The 22,236-nt window shown below is 37.9% G+C and overlaps 1 protein-coding gene across 1 annotated transcript in view; it reads right to left on the bottom strand.

The window, feature by feature from the left end:
* Positions 1–22,236, bottom strand: part of HEPH (hephaestin) — a 79,213-nt gene that overhangs the window by 28,577 nt on the left and 28,400 nt on the right. The window contains exons 10-15 of the mRNA XM_057538239.1: positions 19,734–19,945; positions 18,588–18,738; positions 16,019–16,231; positions 7,736–7,949; positions 5,988–6,127; positions 5,069–5,200 (exon numbers count right to left, since the gene is read on the bottom strand). Coding sequence (XP_057394222.1) covers positions 5,069–5,200; positions 5,988–6,127; positions 7,736–7,949; positions 16,019–16,231; positions 18,588–18,738; positions 19,734–19,945 — 1,062 coding nt within the window. The remainder of the gene's footprint in view (positions 1–5,068; positions 5,201–5,987; positions 6,128–7,735; positions 7,950–16,018; positions 16,232–18,587; positions 18,739–19,733; positions 19,946–22,236) is intronic.

Here is a 22,236-nt window from a genome sequence, read left to right as displayed (position 1 = left end):
AATTTATTTTTTAAATTGGACATTTGTATTTCTTCCTTCATAAATTTCCTGTCTATATAAAAATTTTTCTTTTGCTACTCTTTTAAAAAAAAATAAGTATCCTACATGTAGTAACAATATCTTATGTGTTAAACATCTTTTTAGGGTCTCAAACTTAGAAAAATCTATCTCCACCCAGAATTCAGATAAATTTTCACTTATATTTTCTTTTAATTCTTTTATTTTTAAGCTATTTTACCTTTAATCTGCTTGTAATTTATTTTAGCATATGGTAATAAACAGAGATCTAATTTTGTTTTTGACAAGAGACAACTTGTCCTAAAGCCATATATAGTCCTCTCTCGGTATCCATGGGGGATTGGTTCCAGGAACCCCCATAGATACAAAAATCCATGCTTAAGTCTCTTATATAAATGGTACAGTATTTGCATATAACCTACACACATCCTCTCATATACTTTAAATCATCTCTAGATTACTTATAATATCTAATACAATGCAAATACTATGTAAATAATTGTAAATACAATGTAAATGCTATGTAAATAGTTCCTGGCCCATGGCAAATTAAAGTTTTGTTTTTTGAAACTTTCTGGAATTTTTTTCTGAATACAGTTGACCCATGAACAACACAGGGGTTAAGGATGCCAACCTTCCACACAACTGAAAATCCACATATAAGGGCTTCCCTGGTGGTGCAGTGGTTAAGACTCTGTGCTCCCAATGCAGGGGGCCCGGATTTGATCCCTGGTCAAGGAACTAGATCCCACATTCATGCTGCAACTAAGAGTATGCATGCCACAACTAAGGAGCCCGCAATCCACAACTAAGGAGCCTGCCTGCTGCAACTAAGACCTGGTGCAACCAAATAAATAAATAAATATGTTTTAAAAATTATATTAAAAAATGAAAATCCACATATAACTTTATGGTTGACCCTCCATATTCGTGGTTCCTCATCTGTGGATTCAACCAACTACAGATTGGGTAGTACTTTAGTACATATTTATTGAAAAAAATCTGCATATAAGAGGACCTGTGCAGTTCAAATCCATGTTGTTCAAGGATCAACTATATTTTCAGTCTGTAGTTGGTTGAATCCATGGATGTAGTTGGTTGAACAAGTGGATATGGAGAGCTGACTGTATTGATCAATTTTTCCTTTCTGCCACTGAAATGCTAGATTTTTCTAATATTAAACTTTTATATACACTCAGCATTAGAGGCAAGAGGCAAGATTTCTATGCTATTGTGATAATATTAATACGGGATCACAAGAATGTCTGGCTTTTATTAGTTACTCCTCTCCTTGAGGCTTTTGAAAAACTTTGACTTAAAGTCCTAAACAAAGCTTCCTCATTCTAGCCCCTTGAAACTAAGATAGCTCGATCTGCAGTGCAGGCATAACACAGAAAACCAGTTATATGAGTCTTAACTCATATAACCAGTTTACCCATTTGCAGGCACAGATCAACTTAACACATGGAAGTAGGCAGTGAAATAGAGAGTGCTGAGATGAGAGAAACAGTAACCCTGCCCACTAGTAACACATTGTCCAACAAATATCCTGGGTTCTGACTAATCAGATTAATAACATTTCCTTTGTGAGGAGACCTAAGGAGGGAGGTAGAAAGAAGAAATGTGGGCTAGTAGTGGAATAGTTGTATTCCCATAGCTGTTGACAAAGATAGAACTTTGAGTTTGTTTCAGGGATTTTTTTTGTCCTATTAATTATTTTTTAATAGTACCATGCTGCTTTAATTATTGTACCTTTATAATATGCTGTAATATTGGGTTGTGCTAGTCTTCTCTCAATCTTTTTTATTAAAGAGTAGTTGATTTACAATATTGTGTTAGTTTCAGGTGTACAGCATAATGATTCAGGTTTTTTCTGATTATATTCCATTATAGGTTATCACAAGATATTGAATATAAATCCCTGTGTTATACAGTATATCTTTGTTGTTTATCTATTTTATGTATAGTAGTTTGTATCTGTTAATTCCATACTCCTAATTTGTCCCTTCCTCCTTTCCTCTCCCCTTTGGTAACCATAAGTTTGTTTTCTATGTCTGTGAGTCTGATTCTGCTTTGTATATAGACTCATTTTATTTTATTGTATTATTTTTTAGTTTCTACATATAAGTGATATCATATAGTATTTGTCTTTCTCTGTCTGACTGACTTCACTATGTATTATATTCTCTAGGTTCATTCATCTCATTCATCTTTAAATACTTCTTGGATCTTCTTGTCCAGGCATTCCTTATTCTTCCAAATGAACTTTATATACAATCATTTCATTTAAGTATACAAATGTCCAATTGTGATTTTGATTAGAACTGCTTCAAATCTATAAATTATTTAAGGTAAATCACCTCCTATTAAGTAATGGTATTTTGCAAAGTTCCATTCTCAGCTCAATGTTATTGTCACTTTACACACTATCTCACTAGGTGATCTCACATATGATCATGATTTCAACTATCATTTATTGTAGTTACTGGTGACTGTTAAAGCTCCACATTTTTTCAGATGTTTCTTCCAAATTACAAACACATACTCAAATTGAGTACAGCCTCCTATTCTTATCAGTGCTCTCTTTTCCACCTGGATGTCTTACAGGTACCTTATATTCAAGACAATCAAAAATAAACTTAATATCTTCCCCCTCTAAATAAACAAACAAACCAACAAACAAAAACACTCCATACTTCGTGCTTTTTTATCTTCTTTTGTGAGTGGTACCACCATCTAGGTGCTTAATCCAAAAAATAGTTTGTTATCCTTAACTCTACTATCTCTCTTATCCCCTAACACCTGTACAATCATCATGTCCTATTGATTATCCATTAACATCCCTCAAACCCAACTAATTCTCTCAATCCTCATTTCCTACCACTTTTGTTAAAATCATTATCTTCACTTGTATGTACTGCTACAACCTTCTAAATGTTTTCCCTGCTTCCAATGTATCCCCTTTCTCCTTTTACTCATTTATTGATGATTTTAGTACCTGGATCACCATCTTCCTTTCCACCCCAATCTCTACCACTCTTCTGAATAACTTTAAAGTCTATATGGATGAATCATACAACACTCTAGCCTTTCAGTCCCTTGATCTCAATTCCAGTAACTTTCACTTCCACTTTACTTTAGCCCCTGGTCAAACCCCAGACCATCTCGTCACCTGAAATTGCTCTTCTTAAGTCTTAAAATTAAGCCACACTCACTGTTTCCACTCCCAAATCTCCCAATTACTCTTTATTCCATTATAATCTGGCTTCTTTCCCCACCAATTTATGAAAAGCACCAGCCATTCCTCTGTTGCTATATCCAATGGGAAATTTTATGTTACCTTATTTAACCTCTCTGAGGAAGCTGAAACTGTTGACCTCTTCATTTTTGAAATGATCTTCTTTTAAACATTTTTGATACAATCTTATCCTGGTTTTTCTTCTAACATCTTGCTCACTTTTTCTCACGCTTACTTTTCAATTAGTACCTCCCTTAAAAGTTGGTTTTCCTCAGGGTATCATTCTAGGATTCCTACTGTCCCATTGAATATACTCTTCCAGGATGACTGTGTTTATTTCTTTGCCTTCAATTACTACTTAAATGTTGATGTCTTTCACATCTATTCCCTCAGATCCTACCTTTCTTTTGAGCTTTGGACCTTTATGTCTATTAGATATCTCTATCTGGTTGTCTTACAGACATCATAAATTCAAGAAATTCAAATGTGAACTCACCATCATCCATTCTTCCCCATCCCAAATCAGTTTCTGCCCATGTTCCCTATATTGGTGAATGACATTACCATATATCTGGTTGTCCAGGCCAAAAATGTGGGAATCATTCCAGGATTTTCCTCCAAATATGTGGTTGTCATTCAAGAATCCTTCTCCTTCTCACCTTCCATATCCAGTTAATCAAATCCTGTTGATTCTACTTACTTGATCTTTTTAGAACCCTTTCCTCAACGTCAAATTTCATCTCTCTTACTACTGAATCTTTACATATTGCATTCCCCACATATGGAACTTCCTTTTCCCTGCTTTTCTTCAACACTATCACTTTACATGTATACTTACTTCTCATTCTTTAGATTATTGGTTCTTAAGGTGTAGTTCCTGATCCAGCAACATCAGAATCACCTAGGAACTTGTTTGAATAAGAAAATTCTTGAACCCTATCCCAGACCTACTGAATCAGAGGCTCTGGGGTTATTCCCAGAAATCTATGATTTAACAGACCTTCCAGGTGATTCTGATGCATGCTAAAGTTTGAGAACTACTGATTTAGATCTCAGCTATCACCTACTCTGGGAAATCATCCTTGACCATCCAAACTTTAGATTAGGTACCCTATTCTACACTTCCATGGCACATTTTTAAAGCCCCTATTTAACAGTCAAAACACGGCATTATAATTACCGGTTTGCTTATCTCTCTATCATAATAGCCCAAGTTTTTCAGGGTATGAAAAAGTATTATTCCCCACTCTTTCCATAACTTCTAACATTTTTCCTGCACCCAGTAAGCCTCCAGTAAGTGGTTATTCAGTGAATGAATGCATGGAAGATAATGTGGTCAAGATTATGGTAACCCTACATTTAATATTAGAAGTTTAGTATATTACTGGAGTTAGGATTTAGTCTGTACTAAGAGGACAAGAACTTTATCTATGGCTGGGTTTAAGGATCAGTTTGTGGTCTGGGACAGGCCAGTCTCTAGTCATGATTAGGAGCTCAGACTATAGCCAAGTTTAACTTCAGATCTAGAGAGGGTTAGAAGCTCAATCTGTATTCAGGGTTAACGACAGTATAAGGCTCCATGTGTGGCAAGTGTTGAGTATGTCTTTGATTAAACAAAAGACCTAAGGTAGGCAGTCTGTTCTGAGATTGAAAAAATGAGTATTTCATAGAGACAAATTCAGACTGAGGCTTAGTTCTGGTTAATATTCCTGTTTCTGTTCGCTAAGGGCATATTTTTTTTTTAAAGAAACAAGCCAGAGGGCTGAAACAGAGATGCTTCACATGTTCCTTCACTAAAGTGTTCCCACTCACCAGGCTCAGCAGCCAGTGGCCAGCCGGTGCTAGATTCTAGCACTCCATGGGCATGCACAGAGTAGGGCCGGCTGGCATTGTTCTTGAACACCACAGTTAGAATATCACCAACCTCTCCTCTGATAAGTGGACCTAGTATATGCAAAAGAAGAAAAAGTCTCATTAGTAGAATAGTGGAACAGGGACATTAAAGACATTAAAGAAAGGGATATACATAGGAGCTCCCTAGAATTAGGGGTTTGCTCGGAGAAAGGGTCCCAAAACTGAAAGTCGTGACTGACTCCATTTTTAAATTCAGAAGACCTTGAGCTGATACTGTTACCCACAGGATAAAGGTACTTCAACAAAAAGATTATGCCTCCAATTATCTCCACTTTTCCCACCCCAACTCTCTTTGTATAATAGCCCAAGTTTCTACATATTCAGGGCTCTGTGGAATCATTGTTGGTAAGGAGTGAGAGTTTGACACAGAGTACAGAATTGCTGGGTTCCGTTCAAGGACCAGTGGATCCCTTCTGTGTGAAGATAAAAATGATGAAACTCATTGGCTCCTATGAAAGTGAAGAAACTACAGCAATAATTGCAAGGGTGTAAGGGTAATACTGGTTCCCTGTACCATTTTTCCTACTCTTCGATGTTCCTAAGTTCCCTTGCTTTTAGCATTGAAAAAAAAAAAATTCATCACCCTTACAGATCCCTAGATATAGAGGCCTGGAAATACCTGGTTTAGGTTGCAGCAGAATTCATGAATTACCCCCATATGATTGCTTATTTTCATGAATGATTTATAAAATATGACCATAGTTCCACTATAAGGAAAACTGATAAGGGGGAATGGAGAGGCCTTCCTGATATGACATAACCTCCCTAGGAGCATCACAGGTTTCTAGACACTAGGAGGGAAGTGGAATTCCCTTACCTAAGATTCCCAAGTGTTCCTCTGATCCAGTCCTTGGCCGTCGGACCCTGAATGTACCATCAGTGTATTCCCTGAATACAGCTTTCTTGTATCTGGAACCCAGGAGTCCATCTTTGTTGCTCAGGAAGATGTGACCATAACTAGAGGAATCCAAAGAGTGGCATCAGCACCTTTCCCTTAACCCCTCATTTTCAAGTATGGGAAAGCTATGTCAGACCCAACCTCATGTCACAGGTATAATAAGGTGAGGCCTATTCCTTCTAATGTCAGATTATGCACTTTGGCTGCATATCTGCAGTTAAAGATGGCATATTTCAATATTTATTTATATTTCCTTGTTTGCCATCATCCAGTTAGGAATTTATAGTAAAATTAATCTGGTAAGAATCAGAAGCCGTGAACTCTAGTTCCAGCCTTAATGATGTCTTAGATGGAATTAGTCTGACAAAGGACAAGGTACAGGTGGTAGGAGAATACTAACTGCTTCTGTTGCTGGTGGATAAGGGGTAGGGAGAGGTAGGACGAAAATGAAATCTTACAGATTTCTCATTATGGGATGTTTTCCTGTTTACAAAGAGCTTTATTATTCATTTTATCATTTGATCGTCCCAATAGGCTGATGAGGTATGTATGTCCTAGAGGAGGAATCCAGTGATCTAGAGGTGATAGGGCTTATCTTCATTGATACTATCAGCCAGAAAGGGAGCCAGGGCTTGGATTAAAGGCTGGTCAAGTTCTTTCAACTATACCACATCACTTTAAAGATGAGTAAACCAGAGTCCGGAAAAGGGAGTTAATTTTTTCTAGGTTGCAGAACAAGTTAGCAAGAAGGCTTCAACCTTCAAAAACCAACATAAAAATTGGTAAAGGGTATATCACTAAAGATTACCAACATAAAGATTGGTAAAGGGTATATCACAAAAGTATATCACTAGTGAGAACACCAAAAATAAACTATAGTGGAAATTGCTAAACTGTACCTAAATTCCCATTCTCCCCTCCTTCCTTTTTAGTAATAGAATCATCTAGGTTTTAGCTGAGCACATGGCTGCCTAACTAGAGATTACACTTCCTGGACTTTCTTGCAGCTAGGTATGGCCATATGAATAAGTTCAGGATAACGGGGATTCAGAGAATGTAATGTATTACAACTTCAGGCCTCACAGACAATGCTGCTTGGCATGGATTTAGTTCCCATTTCTTGATAGCTGGGAATGACTACAACTGGAAGAGATGTCTTAGTTCCACAGAAGAAAGCAAGTGTTATGGATGACTAGTTCACCTATTGGCCCTGAACTGCTCATATTTGTACTTAAGCAAGAAATAAAATTCTAACATATTTAAGCCACTCTATTTTGGGCTTTTTCTTCTATACAGCTTAGCCTCTATCTTAAAGACATTTTGTCAAGGGACATCTGAGCTTGGGGACATTCAGTCCCTTGAGTAAATTCCCTATAAAATTTAAGTCCCAATATCAGTGCTTCTGGCTAACCAGAGGAAAGGATGCCAAGACTGAGAGCATGAGGATGTGGACAAGGTGTTTACTTCAGCTCTACAGTATAACAACATAGACCAAGCACTGAGTACCAGCTTACTTGTGTTCTAGTCCTTCCTCTAGATTTGTTGGTATCATATTAGTTGACTTTAGATAAGTGCCTCCTCAGCTCAGAATTTCAGTATCTTCCTCCATTTCAGTAAAATGGTCCAGAGTCTTTGAAAGTGTGATCGCTTCTTTTCTGAAGCCTTACCTGTCCTTCTCAGACTGATTGTGCCATTCTAGTTCCCAGCTCCTGTCAGGGCAATAGTCCCACTCCATCTCTTCTGCCATGATGTAGTAGATCCTTGCAGCTTGGTAACGTTGACGAGGGTTGGCTTGGCGGCCAGGACACTGGGAGACATTATAGATTGCCCTCATCCCTGCTTCTCTATGGCTGCCTGCCTGGCAGTAAATTTCAAATGTCCCTGAGGTAGGAACAGAGAGCAAAACCTGAATCAAAATACCCCTTTATAGTGCCTGAGGGAGTTCCTACTTCTCTCTAGGCATATTGCAGAGAGTGGGTAGCTTTAGATAAGGTTTTTCTATGCATTAGATAAAAGATTATTACAAGTTTATCGAGAGCAATGAGCACAGAGGTTAAGAGCTCTGGTGCCAAAGCTACATTGTCTGGGTTTAAAACTAAACCTGCCACTAGGATGAACAGCTCCCCCCTGTTTACCAAGGGCTTCTCTAGTTTTAGCACTGAAAGTCCCACATCCCTGGAAACTCCTCAGTTCTGAGCAAACCAGGATGGTCAGTCACCCTATCTGACACTTATTATCTATATAACCTTCAGGAAAATTTTAAGCCTCTGTATGTTTCAGTTTCATCATGGTAAAGTGGGGGGAATTTTACTTAATAGGATTGTTTTAGAATTAAATACAATAATATGTAGATATTGCTTGGCACATTATAGAGTAAATGTTCAATAAGTGAAACTATAAGTAAGTAAATAAAGCTGTAATTATTATTTGAAGGAAGGAATTGACCAATTTTCTCCCTTCTTACCAAGTCTCAAAGAAATAAATATGGGTTTAAATACACATATTTATATATATATATATATATATATATATATATATATATATATATATATATATATATATATATGAATTTCTTGATCACAAGAATTCTTACATCAGAGAGCTTTGGAATGGCTTTCCCTAGGTTTTTTACAATGAAATGTTTGGATATTAGTCTTAAATGTCTGAGTTGTAGAGCTGCCTGGATCTAATCTCAAGATCCAGGTTTCTATGTCAAGGACACATAGGCTCATAGAATATTGATCAGGAGAAACTAACTTTTTAACATTTTCCCCAGTATTCCTTCCTTTACTGCTGACTGCTTATACCACCACTACAAATTCCTCCTGGCTTTTAAAGGCCTCTATGAGCTAGCTCCAAACTATTGATACAATCCCACTTATCACTCTGTCCCAAACTCAACCAGTGCTTTAACTAAATCTGTCCCTGATGGCCCCTTTCACATATCTCATTCTTATCTTGGAATTTTCACTCATGTTATTTTTACTTTTCTGGAATAGACCTGCCCATCCCCTTCCCCATAAATATCTATAAGAGTTCACTCATTCTCCAAGACCCAATTCATGCTTCATCTCTTCTAGGAAGTCCTCGCTGACTACTCCGGCCCACATTGGACTCTACGTTCTTGGCCTCTCTACTCTTAAAACACTTTACATCTAAATCACATGGTTAAGGACTAAGTGTTCCTCTCTTTAAAAAAACAGTCCTTTCCACTAGTTTATAGACTTCTTGAAAAAAATCTAATATTTTCTTTCCATATCTACTTTCTGACTTTTCTATTTCCCTTATCCCCCAAATCTATTCCATCAATAAATCCTATCATCTCTTCCCTCACAGTCATCCTTCTGTTTCCACTCTCACTTCCTTAGTCAAAGCCACTATCATCTCTCACCTGGAAAACTTCAATGGTCTCACAACTGTCTTTTCTGTTTCTCCCTCCCACCTCAAACATTCTCCAAACAAGATACAGGGTCCTCTTTAACAAATATGATCCAGAGCACATTGCTCCCTTGTTTAAATGCTCCATTCATACTCAGAATACAATTCAAGTTCCTGACTGTGGTCTATAAGGCCCTATATAATATGACTCTTGCCAACATCTATGATTTCATACGATGTCAGGCTTCTCCTTGCTCACTACACTCCAACCATACTGGCCTTCTTTCTGACCCTTGAACAAACCATGTTTATTCCCACCTTGAGACATTTACACTTGCTTGTCCCTCTGCTCGGAATATACTGCTCAGAGATCTTCACATAGCTCCTTCTTCCCCATTACTTAGATCTTAAATGTCGCATTCTCAGAGCGGTCTTCCCTATATACCTTCTCTAAAGCTCCAGTCAGTTTAGCACACCATTGTATTTTATTTCCTTCATGACATGTGTCATGATCTGAAATTATCTTATTATTTTATGTGTGTGATTTTGTGTGTTTGTTGTAGATCTCCCCTGGGAGTAAGTATCATGTCTATCTTTTCACCTCTCTACCCCAGTCTTAGCACATGGGAGGTGTGCAATAAATATGTGTTGAGTGAATGAATTTCTGTACAAATGAATGACTGTATACACTGTCCAAACGTCATAGCTTAGGGGTTGGTATGGAGAAGAAAGTCTGATGATCACTGGAGGGAATGGGAAAAATAGAAGTCTTTTTGGGAGAATCATGTGACCTGGGACTATCACATCATCTCATATGGACATTGTTGTCCAAGGTGATTCTTTTTTTTTTTTTTAATTTATTTATTAATTTGGCTTCACCGGGTCTTAGTTGTAGCACATGGGATCTTTAGTTGCACCATGTGGGTTCTAGTTCCCTGAGGGATTGAACCCGGGCCCCCTGCATTGGGAGTGTGGAGTCTTAGTCACTGGACCACCAGGGAAGTCCCCAAATTGCTTCTTTTTCAACGCTCTTCTGCCCTTGGCATCTGACTCTCCTCCTACCTCTGTGACCAATCTTTTTTTCTGTCTCCTTAACCTGGTTTATCTTCTCCCTTCTACACTTAAATGTTGATTTTTGCTTTAAGTTTTATTTCCTATAACTTTACATGTTAAAGGACTTTGACTATGAAAATACTCAAATCTCTCTCTCTAGCCTGGACTTTTTCTCCAATGTTTATATGTCTACCCACAGCTATCTACGGTAAAGTCCACACCACTTGGACTTCACAAGAAATTTAAAATTCACCATGCCCCCAAATGAGTGCTTCTACCCAAACCTTACTATCCTTTCCTTGCTTCTGTGTTTGCTCATTTGGTTAATGACACCACCATCCATCTAGTGCACAAGCCAAACGAAAACCTCAGACATCCTTTCTTCCTGCTCAGTCCCTCAGCAAAGTCCTGTCATTTCTCTCTCAAATATCCCTTAACTCTGCCACTTCTGTCCATCCCTATTGCTCCCACCCACTGTCAGGCTCTCATCACCTCTTTCAAGGGCCCCCTGCTCTACCTCCTCTTAAACCTTTTTTCTTGGTGTTCCTCAACAAGGCTGGTACTAGCAGTTTGTGTGGGATTATTCTTCATTGTTTAAGACTGTCTTACATATTGCAGAAAGCTTGAGAATCTCTGACTCCCACTCTCTAAATGACAGTATCACACCCCCATATCCCCAGTCATTTGACAACTAAAAGTATCTCCACACATTTCCAAACACCTTTTAGCATACCCCCTTAGTTGAGAACCATTGACTAAAATCAATCTATGCAACCTTCTCTAAGCAGATGCTGCTTTCAAGTCACTGCCCATGTGGTTTCTACTGCTTATAATACCCTCTTCACCACCCATCCCCTTTCTTTGCCTGGTAACAGTTAACTCTTCTTTAAACGCTCAGTTTGAATGTCTGCTTTTCTAGGAAAGATTCACTCCACAAGTCAGGCAGAACTTGTTATAGCTTCCCATGTGTTACTATAGCCCTTGGCTGATAGCATTATCATAACATGGTGAATATTGTTTACATACCTTTCTCCTTTTCACACTAACTGTGAACTGCCTCATTCATCCTCACATCCCTAGCATCTAGACCAAAAAGTGGAGGAAAACAGATATTTACTATGTCTGGGGAAAATCTAATTGTAAAAGAAAGGTAAAATAAAAAGTGAGGAAGAAAAAAAGGAGAAACATGAAGACAAGAAGAGTGAAAAGATACAGATTAAAGGAAAAGGAAAAAGAAGAAAAGAAACAAGAAGAAGGGAAAAGGAAAAGAAATAAAGATAAAAGAAAAAGGAGAAAAGAAGATTAAAAACAAAAATAAAAAAGAGAAACAAAAAAGGTAGGAAAAATCAAAGGAAGAAAAAAAAAGAAGTGAAAAAAAGAGAGAGAAGGGAAGGAAAGAAGAAAGAAGGAAAGGAAGAAAGAAGAGAGATAAAAAGAATGCAAGGAGAAAATGAAAAGAAGGGAAGATAAAACATAAGATAGGAGACAAATAGATGAAAAAAGGGAAGAATGAAGGAAAGAAGAGGGAAAAGAGAAGAGAGATAGAAAAAGGAGAGAAGCAAAACAAAAAGAAAGGATGAAAGAGGAAAAAATAGGAGAAGGGAGAAAAAGTAATGGGGAAAGAAAAGAGTGTGGGAAAGGGGGAAAAATAAATGAATAAAGAATGAGCTCCAATGGTGAAAGAGAGAAAAGAAACTCTGACGGACCAGAGCAGTAATAAATGTTCTCTTTGCTGCTGAGAAATCTACATGAAGTTGGTGGAAAATAGCACATTACAAGCTCTAACCTCTTTTTCTGCCACTTTCCCTGGCTATCAAAGCTCTAGCATCAGTGGTTCTTTTGGAAAAGCTGAGGTGTATTATTCGGGACATTTTTAAGTGCAAAATCATCATTTATATTAAATGTAATTAATATTTGAAATTAAAATATTATTAGAATTTAAAGCAAAGCAAAAACAGGATTAAAAAAAGTCACCAATAAACCCACAACACTCACACTCCTAGCATTTTGCTGCATTTTTTCTGGGAATTTACTCTTCTGTTTTGTTAAACATAATGGTAAGCATCCAGCAAACAACAAGTTGAATCCCCATGGTGATGTTTTAAGTCATCTGCAAAGCTGCTTAATTGCATATTTATATTTACCAATCTTCATTGCTACCCCTTTTTCTAGAATTCCAAAGCCAGATTCTGGTTCTGGCTTTTCCATTAATTTGGTAAATTTGTCCTGTCTTTGGGGAGCTACTCACAATGGTCTCTCTCAGTCTTAATCAGAGACTAAACTCTCAAGGTAGAATGAAGGAGACTTCAGATTAAAGAGATTACCTAGCAGTAAGAATCAACAGGGGTTGATAGAGAAGGGGCAAAAGGGAAAAAAACATAGAGCCGACATTCCTAACATGAGAAAATCATTTTCCCCCCCTCCAGGTCTCTGTCTCTTCCACCCATTAGCAAAATAAGTGAAAGATGATCTCGAAGGGTCTGTACCAGTTTCAACATTCTATGACTCGAGGATTGTTCAGAAAGAGGAGAGTTTGAAAGGACTGGAAAATGCAAAGGTAAAAAGAGTTTGGGCTTTTTCTAATAAGAAAACTCAGGAATCTTGACCAAGATTAACCTTTTAAGCCTTTACCATTATAAACCCATTCACTGCCTCTCCTCCCATGTTTTTAAGCCATCTAGAGTCACTCTCCTTGGGCCTTAGTGTGGCACAAAAATAATTTCACTCATCCAGAGTAAGAATGAGCCCCACAGAGGCATATAGACCTGGCTGGGGAGCCTGGCTAATTTCATAGGAAGGATATTAAACCTAGGGTTTGACTTTGGGACCAAGGCTAGAGAGATGGGTCTTTCTTTTCCAGAAGTCCCCCACCCTAGCACTCACTACAAGCACTTAATTCTATTGTCCCTTTCAGCCCCATTAATGGTTATTTCTAATTTGCTAACAACAACTCTTCTTGACCAAGAAAGTATCCTAGGTAGATGAGGAGAAATGAGGACCCAAGTGGCCTGTTTTATGTCAAGTTTTTGTCAAACCCAGTGCCAGGCTGAAATTATTAATTTGTCAAGGAAACTTGATTTGTTTAAGGATTTTTTTTCTCAAATATGAATGGAATTTACAAAACTAAAATAAAACTTTAGTGGGAACTGCATTTAACTGAGAGATTTTTCTTACAAACACTATTGCCACCTGCTGCCTGGAAAAAAGAATACACCCTAGGCTCTGCAAAGAGAAATTACTATATTTCTGTTTTAGTATAGATCAATTGAACGGGATAGAAAGCCCAGAGATAAACCCAAGCACATATGGTCACCTTATTTTTGATAAAGGAGGCAAGCATATACAATGGAGAAAAGACAGCCTCTTCAATAAGTGGTGCTGAGAAAACTGGACAGCTACATGTAAAAGAATGAAATTAGAACACTTCCTATCACCATACACAAAAATAAACTCAAAATAGATTAAATACCTAAATGTAAGGCCAGACACTATAAAACTCTTAGAAGAAAACAGGCAGAACACTCTATGACATAAATCACAGCACGATCCTTTTTGACCCACCTCGTAGAGAAATGGAAATAAAAACAAAACAAAAATTTAAAAAAATGGGACCTAATGAAACTCAAAAGCTTTTGCACAGCAAAGGAAACCATAAACAAGATGAAAAGACAACCCTCAGAATGGGAGAAAATATTTGCAAACGAAGCAACTGACAAGGATTAATCTCCAAAATATACAAGCAGCTCATGCAGCTCAATAGCAAAAGAACAACAACCCAATCCAAAAATGGGCAGGAGACCTAAATAGACATTTCTCCAAATATATACATATTGCCAAGAAACACATGAAAGGATGCTCAACATCACTAATTATTAGAGAAATACAAATCAAAACTACAATGAGGTATCACCTCACACTGGTCAGAATGGCCATCATCAAAAATCTACAAACAATAAATGCTGGAGAGGGTGTGGAGTAAAGGGAACACTCTTGCACTGTTGGTGGGAATGTAAATTGATACTACCACTATGGAGAACAGTATGGAGGTTCCTTAAAAAACTAAAAATAGAACTACCATATGACCCAGCAATCCCACTACTGGGTATATACCCTGTGAAAACCGTAATTCAAAAATAATCGTGTACCACAATGTTCACTGCAGCACTATTTACAATAGCCAGAACATGGAAGCAACCTAAGTGTCCATCGACAGATGAATGGATAAAGAAGATGTGGCACATATATACAATGGAATATTACTCAGCCATAAAATGAAACGAAATTGGGTTATTTGTAGTGAGGTGGATGGACCTAGATTTTGTCATACAGAGTGAAGTAAGTCAGAAAGAGAAAAAAAAACCACATGCTAATGCATATATATGGAATCTAAAAAAAAAAAAAGTTTCTGATGAACCTAGGGACAGGACAAGAATAAAGACGTAGACGTAGAGAATCGACTTGAGGACATGGGGAGGGGGAAGGGTAAGCTGGGACGAAGTGAGAGAGTAGCACTGACATATCTACACTACCGAATGTAAAATAGATAGCTAGTGGGAAGCAGCTGCATAGCACAGGGAGATTAGCTCGGTGTTTTGTGACCACGTAGAGGCGTGGGAGAGAGGCTCAAGAGGGAGGGGTTTTGGGGATATATGTATACATATAGCTGACTCACTTTGTTATACAGAAGAAACTAACAGAATATTGTAAAGCAATTATACTCCAATAAAGATGCTAAAAACATAATCAAAAAATACAACAAAAAGAGAAATTACTGCTACGTTATGAAATATCGACACAGATGGAATCTGAAGAAACATTCTAGTCAAATTTCATCATGAAAGAAGGATAGGGGAGGGAAAGGGAGGAGGAGAGGGAAGGAAGGAGGGACAGCGGAAGAAAGAGAAGAAAGGAAGAGAGGGAGAGAGGGGGAAGAATGAACAAAAAAAAAAAGAAAGAAGGAAGAAATCTAGCCACTGAGAGGGGAATTAATTAGACAAAAATTGGACAGCAAGTTAATGAAAGAGCCTGGACTAGAAGTTCCTGTGTTCTGACTCCTAGGCTGCAACTGTTACAGCATACTTCGCCCCCCACTCCCACCAGAAGTTTGCAAAAATCCTCACAGAATATCAGAGTTGGAAGCACTTATAGGTACATCTCATGGACCTCTTTTCCAATGCAAGGGTTAAATCTATAGAATCTCTACATGGCCAAGGGGCTATGTAACCAAGTCTACCCTCTGCTTATACAAGAATTGCCCTGATGCTGGGCAGCATCCCTACATCTCTCCTGTTGTTTCAGAAAAGAGCTTCCTCAGCTCTTTATTCTGCCTGCGACTGAGAAGAGAATCCAAATAACGAAAACATGGAGTACACATTGAGGAAGGAGAAGACACAACTGTTTTGAAAAGTTCCCAAGTACCCTCAACATGACTTTTCTTTTCTCTTCACCAGCCCCCCACCTCACCCAGCCCAATGCCCAGTAAAGTTTCTCAGCCTAGGGCCAGCTGCTAAAGCACTTACCAGGGTTGTCAGGCTGCATGATGGCCATAACAAAGGTGTGAGGAAAGAGCATGGCTGCACTCTTTCTCATGCCCTGAAGCTGCACAGTGTTGCCCTGGAACGTGACCCCATGCACATCAGTCTCTGTGCCCAGGCCAACCAGGTGCCAGGCCACTGTGTCACCCTTGCACATGTCCAGCCTGGGCAGGTTAGAGAACAGAAACCCGTTAATGGCTGGAAAACAAAAACACAAGACAGGATGGGGAGATGAGACCAGACTACTTGGGCACCAGCCAGCAGCATGGCATCAGCTCTGTACTAAGTTTTCCCACACCTTGAAATTTCTGAGTCATTCTCAACTCCTCTGCCTTCTTCCCTAAGCCACTTTAGTTCTACTTATGAAGATCTGCCTCTTTGGGACGAGGGCCTTACTGTCCTTTCCGGCTTTACCTGCTGCCCCTCCTCCACCATACTTCACATCCTGGCAAAACTGAACTACTCTGCACTCCCACAACTCTTTCACACACACACACACACACACACACACACACACACACAAGTATTAATCTTTCCTATTCCCACTTTCTTGAAACTCCACTCCCTTGGCTTCTGTAGCACCATATGTCCCTGGTTCTCTTATAACTTTTCTGAATGTTCCTCCTCCATCTTGTACTCATTCTTCATGCTTCTGTAAAGTGTTGGAGTTCCCCAAGGTTCCTTCCTCAGCTTTCAATCTGTTTCCTCCTTTTCATCTTCACTCCCACTGCCTTATTTCTGGCTCCCATCATCTCTGGCCTGAACTTCCACACAAAAGCCTCCTCCCTGGTACTCCTACCTATAACCTATCCTCCCACTCTCTTTCACACAACATACACACCATTATCCTGTGAGCTCTATTTGCCTCTGTATCCCCAAGGCCTTAAACATGGTAGGCACTTAGAAAATACTTGTTGATTTTACACATGCTGTTCCCTTTGCCTGGAATAAACTTTCCCTCTGGTTTCCCTCTACAGCAAATTACTACATATCCATCATGCACTAGCTCAAATATCATCTACCCTGTAAAGCAGAGTTTTTACACTCTTTCTGGCTTCCTTGAAACTTTTCTCCCCACAAAATTCTGAAATGTCACTTACCACAGAGTCCAGTGATTTACTTACAAATTTATCTCCCACACTAGATTGACCTAGCATGAAACACACCATTTTTTCCAAGCACCTCGCATGTTACCTAGTACTTATCAGTTGCCAAATAAGTTCAGACTGGAATAAACTTGGTTTGTAGACTGTATTACTTTTTCCAACTGATGTAACTGACTGGTAATGAGAACCAAGAGATAGAGCCAAAAGACAACACACTCGTTCTTGACCCTCTCCCACCCTGCATACTCCCCTCAAAAATACAGGGAGGCCTGCTTGAAGCTGATCCCTTTTCAATGTTCCTACATCCACTGGAACCAGCTTTAATGAGTAACTTTATTTGGTAATCCCCTGGGATGCTGATGGAAACATCGCTAACTGCTTGATTCTGCTTCCCCTACCTATAATGTTTGATTGCAAAGTTATTCAGACTTCAAGGCTCAGTCAAGCACTTCCTTCTTCCAGGAATCCTTTAACTGGATTGTTCCTCATTAATGTTCTCCTTTTCTGAACGCTATGTCATTTAAAAGCTGTTCCACACAATTTAGCACTTAATTATAGTCTGTCTTGGATATTTTATAATTGTTTTATGGGTGTTAGTTTCATTTCATTGCAAAATGCTGAGAGTTCCTTACAAACTTGGACCATGACTCCCCATTAATTCACTCACCCACCCACCTATTCATTAATTTAGTAGTTCACTAGTTCAATAACTACTTACTATATATTAGACCATGTAAAGGATACACAGATAAACAACAAACAATACTCACCTTTAAGGAGACTACACTCTAGCAGAAGTCAAAAGGCACATAACAAATAACTACAATATTTTGGAGTGTATGGAGCTTGCTATTGAAAGAGTCTGATAAAAATACAATAGTAGTTAGTAAGAGGGTGTCATCATCCTGGGATTTGGTAATAAGAAATGAAGAGGAGGTAGCTTTTGAGTAGGGCCTTAGAGAATGAGAAGAATTTCCACTGGCTAAGAGCAAAAATGTAAGGAGGGGCATTTCAAGCGGAGGACAAAACATTACGAAAGCATGAACTCAGAAGAGTGCAAGGTATGTCTATATAGAGAAAATATCCCTGTTTGGCTGGACTACGGGGTTGGCAAGCAAGGATAGTGGGTTATAAGAAAGAAGGAGATAAGACTGGAAAGGTATCATCCCAGCTTACTCTCCTCATTCTCTAGCGGATTCTTTGTGAGCAATCCTCATTTTACAGTATCTTTTTCCAGTGTCTCCCATACTGTGTAACACAGAACAAAGCACAAGAAGGTGTTAAGTACAAGATATGTTGTCTTAGGTTTAATCCCTTGATTTAGCTTGTCTCTTGGGAAGAGCTGACCGATAGGATCAATGTTTTCAGGAATGGATCATGATTAAATCTAGGCTAGATTTTACTTATAATCTCTCAGTTGTAGCTTAGGGTAAAAGCACTCCCCATACCATGCATCCGATTAGAGTCTTGGAAACCCTTGACATCCTCTGAGAGCAGTCGGGAATCCAACATAGCAGCTGCTTGATTGGCATTGCTGTACCAGCTCTTGTTCTCATCCAACACAGCGAAAAGGAGAAAGAATTCTTTATCCACTCCTTTCTGTAGTCCCAGTGGAAGAAAACAGAGGGGGGAATAACCACAGTTTCAGCAGTTGTGGACTGTGCAGCTCCAGAACCCAATGATCCCTGATTATTTTCCATTTCCTTTTCCAAACACAGATCCAAGCCCATATCTCCTGCCTAGAGCTGCAGTTGTTGCTGTAAAGTTTTTCCTCAGGTAACTTCAATTTGCAGGTGGGTGAAGGGGGTTAGAATAAAGTGATAAGACTGGAGGGGAGGGATGTATGAAAGAGGGCAGGGAAGAGGCACAAGATTATGATGAAGAGGTACAGAGTGTGATAGAAGAGAGCCTGGCATCAATTAAGAGGAGGATTGGGGAAAGACGGCTGGGAGATCGGGGAGGGGGTGGTGGAGGATTCTATGGGGAGGGAGAAGCTAGAAAATAAAAGAAAAAAATAATTATACTAATTACTAACTTACTATTATTTTATTATTAATTTTAGTAATATTATTATTATTACTGTAACATTTACTGAGTGTTTACTAGGTATCAGACACTGTGCCAAGCACTTTATATGGATTATTTTAATTAGTGCTCACAGAAACCCAAGATACCTTCTTCCATTGTTAACCCTTTACTGTAGATGAGGAAACTGAGGCAAAGAGAGGTTAAGTAATTTGCTCAAGGTTAAACAGCTAAGATTTATGGGCTGGATATGAAAGAAGGCAAGAAAATAGTAGGGCAGAGTTAGGAATTAGGAGCAAGGTTTAAAGGCCACTGAGGTTAAAACAATGAGGAGATGTTAGAAGAATATAAAATAGAAAGGAATAGAGACTAAGGAAGATATGTGTTTGTGAACAAAAGAATAGCATGCAAGATAGCATGAAGTCACCAACGATTAATTTCTGATTCAATAACTTGTTTTTTTTTTTATTCCTTCACTTCTAGAACCCAGTTCCATGCTTAACTCCTATTCAGCAACCCAACCTCATCCTCTTCCCAGCAGGCTTTCCAGCCAGAAACCATGGCAATACCTGCTTGCCATCTGCACCCAAGGCACCAGCCTTGCACACAAGCAGGGGGCCCACCAGACCAGAATTTGTATCTCTTATGGGATCAGCAGCAGAGAAGTACATCCAGGTGAGACAGGCAGGATCCTGAGCAGTGGGGCCAGCATGGGGAGGGACTGTCCAGCGGTATGTTACTTTCTCAAAGGGCTTAGCCACCAAGCCAGGGTGGGATGAGCCTATAGGAAAAGACATAGAATTCATTACTCACATTGGCTAGAGTGAGTATCATCATCTCCAAACAGTGGAGTAAAGATCATAATCTACAAAGGCATTTTGGAGTATCAGTAGGAGAAGCAGCAACATAGAATACAGAATATTAAAAAAGATTCTGAGTAGGAGTCAAGAGATTAGAGTTTGGTTTCTGGTTCTGCCACTACTTGTGATATGAACTGGGGAAATTTAAACTTCCCTAGGTTTCAGTTTTCCAAACTCATAGGTCCCAAGGATTGAAGGGACTTTTAAAACTTATTTGGAATATCCCTCACTTAAAAACATACATTCATCTCCTCTTGTAGTCCTACCTCTGTTTAAAAATATCCAGAGATAGAAGATTCACTACCTACCATCATAGCCTGTTTCATCTTTGAATGGTTCTAATTGTTGAACATATTTTCCTCTCTATGTGTATGCATGTTTGTGTGGATGTGTATATGTTATGTAGGTACGTGTGTGTGTGTGTGTGTGTATATGATACTAAGGCTGTAATTCCTTAAATAGACACAAGTCATGGTCAGACAATGCACAGAAATTTTATTTTATATGTTCAAACCTATTAGTAATCAAATTAGTACAAGTGAAAACATAACTTTTTTGCCTGTCAAATTAACAAAATTTTACAAATTATAATAATCAGTTCTGGTGATAAGTGGTTCAAATGGCACTTACTCCTCTCACTCACCTATAAAAAGGGTAGGTGTAAATGAAAATAACCATTTTAGAAAAAATGTTGACAGATGTATCAAAAGCCTTAAAAAGTTTATGTCCACAAAAAAAAGTAAGATACAAAATAAATACTGAAAAGAATGTTCAACCTAATGCAAATAGAAGTAACAGTGAGTTTTGTTGTTGTTTGCTTACAAGACTGACATTTTGACAATGATTAAAATGGCTGCCCTCTGCTGGTGAAGTTGTAAGAAAATGTGTCCTCCCTCTTGGTAACTGTTGATGTAACTCCAAATTGATGTGACTGAAAATTTTTCCAGAGAACAATTTGGACATAGGTACCAGAAATTTTCATGTGTGTGCCCTCTGACATAATTCCATGTCTTAAATATATATTCTGATGAAATAATCATAAAAGTATGCAAATAAGCATACATAAGGATATTTGTAGTATAATTTATCATATGGTGGTATAATTTAGGATGGTTTTAACTTATTTTTTCTTATTCATTCATTGTTCCTAACTCTTTAAATTTCCAAACATACAAAAAACCTTAAAGGATAGTGTGATAATTACCCTACCACTTGCAGTTGATTGTTAACATTTGGCCACCTTTTTTCTCTTTTTGTATTTTTTAAAATTTATTTATTTATTTATTTGTTTATTTATTTTTTGTTAGTTTCTGCTTTATAACAAAGTGAATCAGTTATACATATACATATGTTCCCATATCTCAAGGGAGATGCAAGAGGGAAGAGAGGAAGAGATATGGGAACATATTTATTTATTTAATTATTTATTTATTTATTTATTTATTTTTACAGTAGGTCCATGTTGGTTATCTATTTTATCTCAGACTTGGCCATCTTTAATTTATCTAAATCTATGTGTATGCTTACTTTTTCTAAATCATTTGGAAGTGAAATGCAAGCAAAATGACATTTTACTTCTAAATACATCAGTAAGCATCTGCTATATTACCATAATAACATTACCACACCTAAGAAAATACTCTAATATCATCTAACATTCAGACAAGGTTTGCACGTTGCCCTTGGTGTTGTCTTTTTAATTATTTTCCCTATGGCACTGATTTCTTGAAGAGACTAGACCAGTTGCATTGTAGAATGTTCTTTTATTCCAGATTTGTCTGTAAGTTTGCCCTTTATGCTTTCAGTATTTTTGGTATTTTTGGCTTGAGATTAGCAGGTGTTAATATTATTCTCAGGGAAAACAAGAAATTAACTACCCAATAATCCCACTTCTAGGATTTTTTCCTAAGGTAGTAGTCCAAACCAAATGTATATATTCATTCATTGCAACATGATTTACAATATTAAAAAATAATGGAAGCAACCTACATGTCCAAATAATAGAGGATAAGGTAAAATATATGTGTTAGAGTATTATATAGTCATTAAAATGTTTGTAAGATTATAATGACATAGAAAATGGACACAATATAATGGTAAGTGAAAATAGTAAGATACCAAACTATACAAAACATATCATCACAAATCTATAAATTTGTATAAACACAGAAAAATGTTAAAAGGTATATAAAATATATTGGCAATTTACCTA

Source organism: Balaenoptera acutorostrata, chromosome X (genome assembly GCF_949987535.1).
Source record: "Balaenoptera acutorostrata chromosome X, mBalAcu1.1, whole genome shotgun sequence".
Taxonomy (NCBI): domain Eukaryota; kingdom Metazoa; phylum Chordata; class Mammalia; order Artiodactyla; family Balaenopteridae; genus Balaenoptera; species Balaenoptera acutorostrata.
Note: the sequence above shows the minus strand (reverse complement) of the source record. Positions and strands in the feature narration are given on the sequence as shown.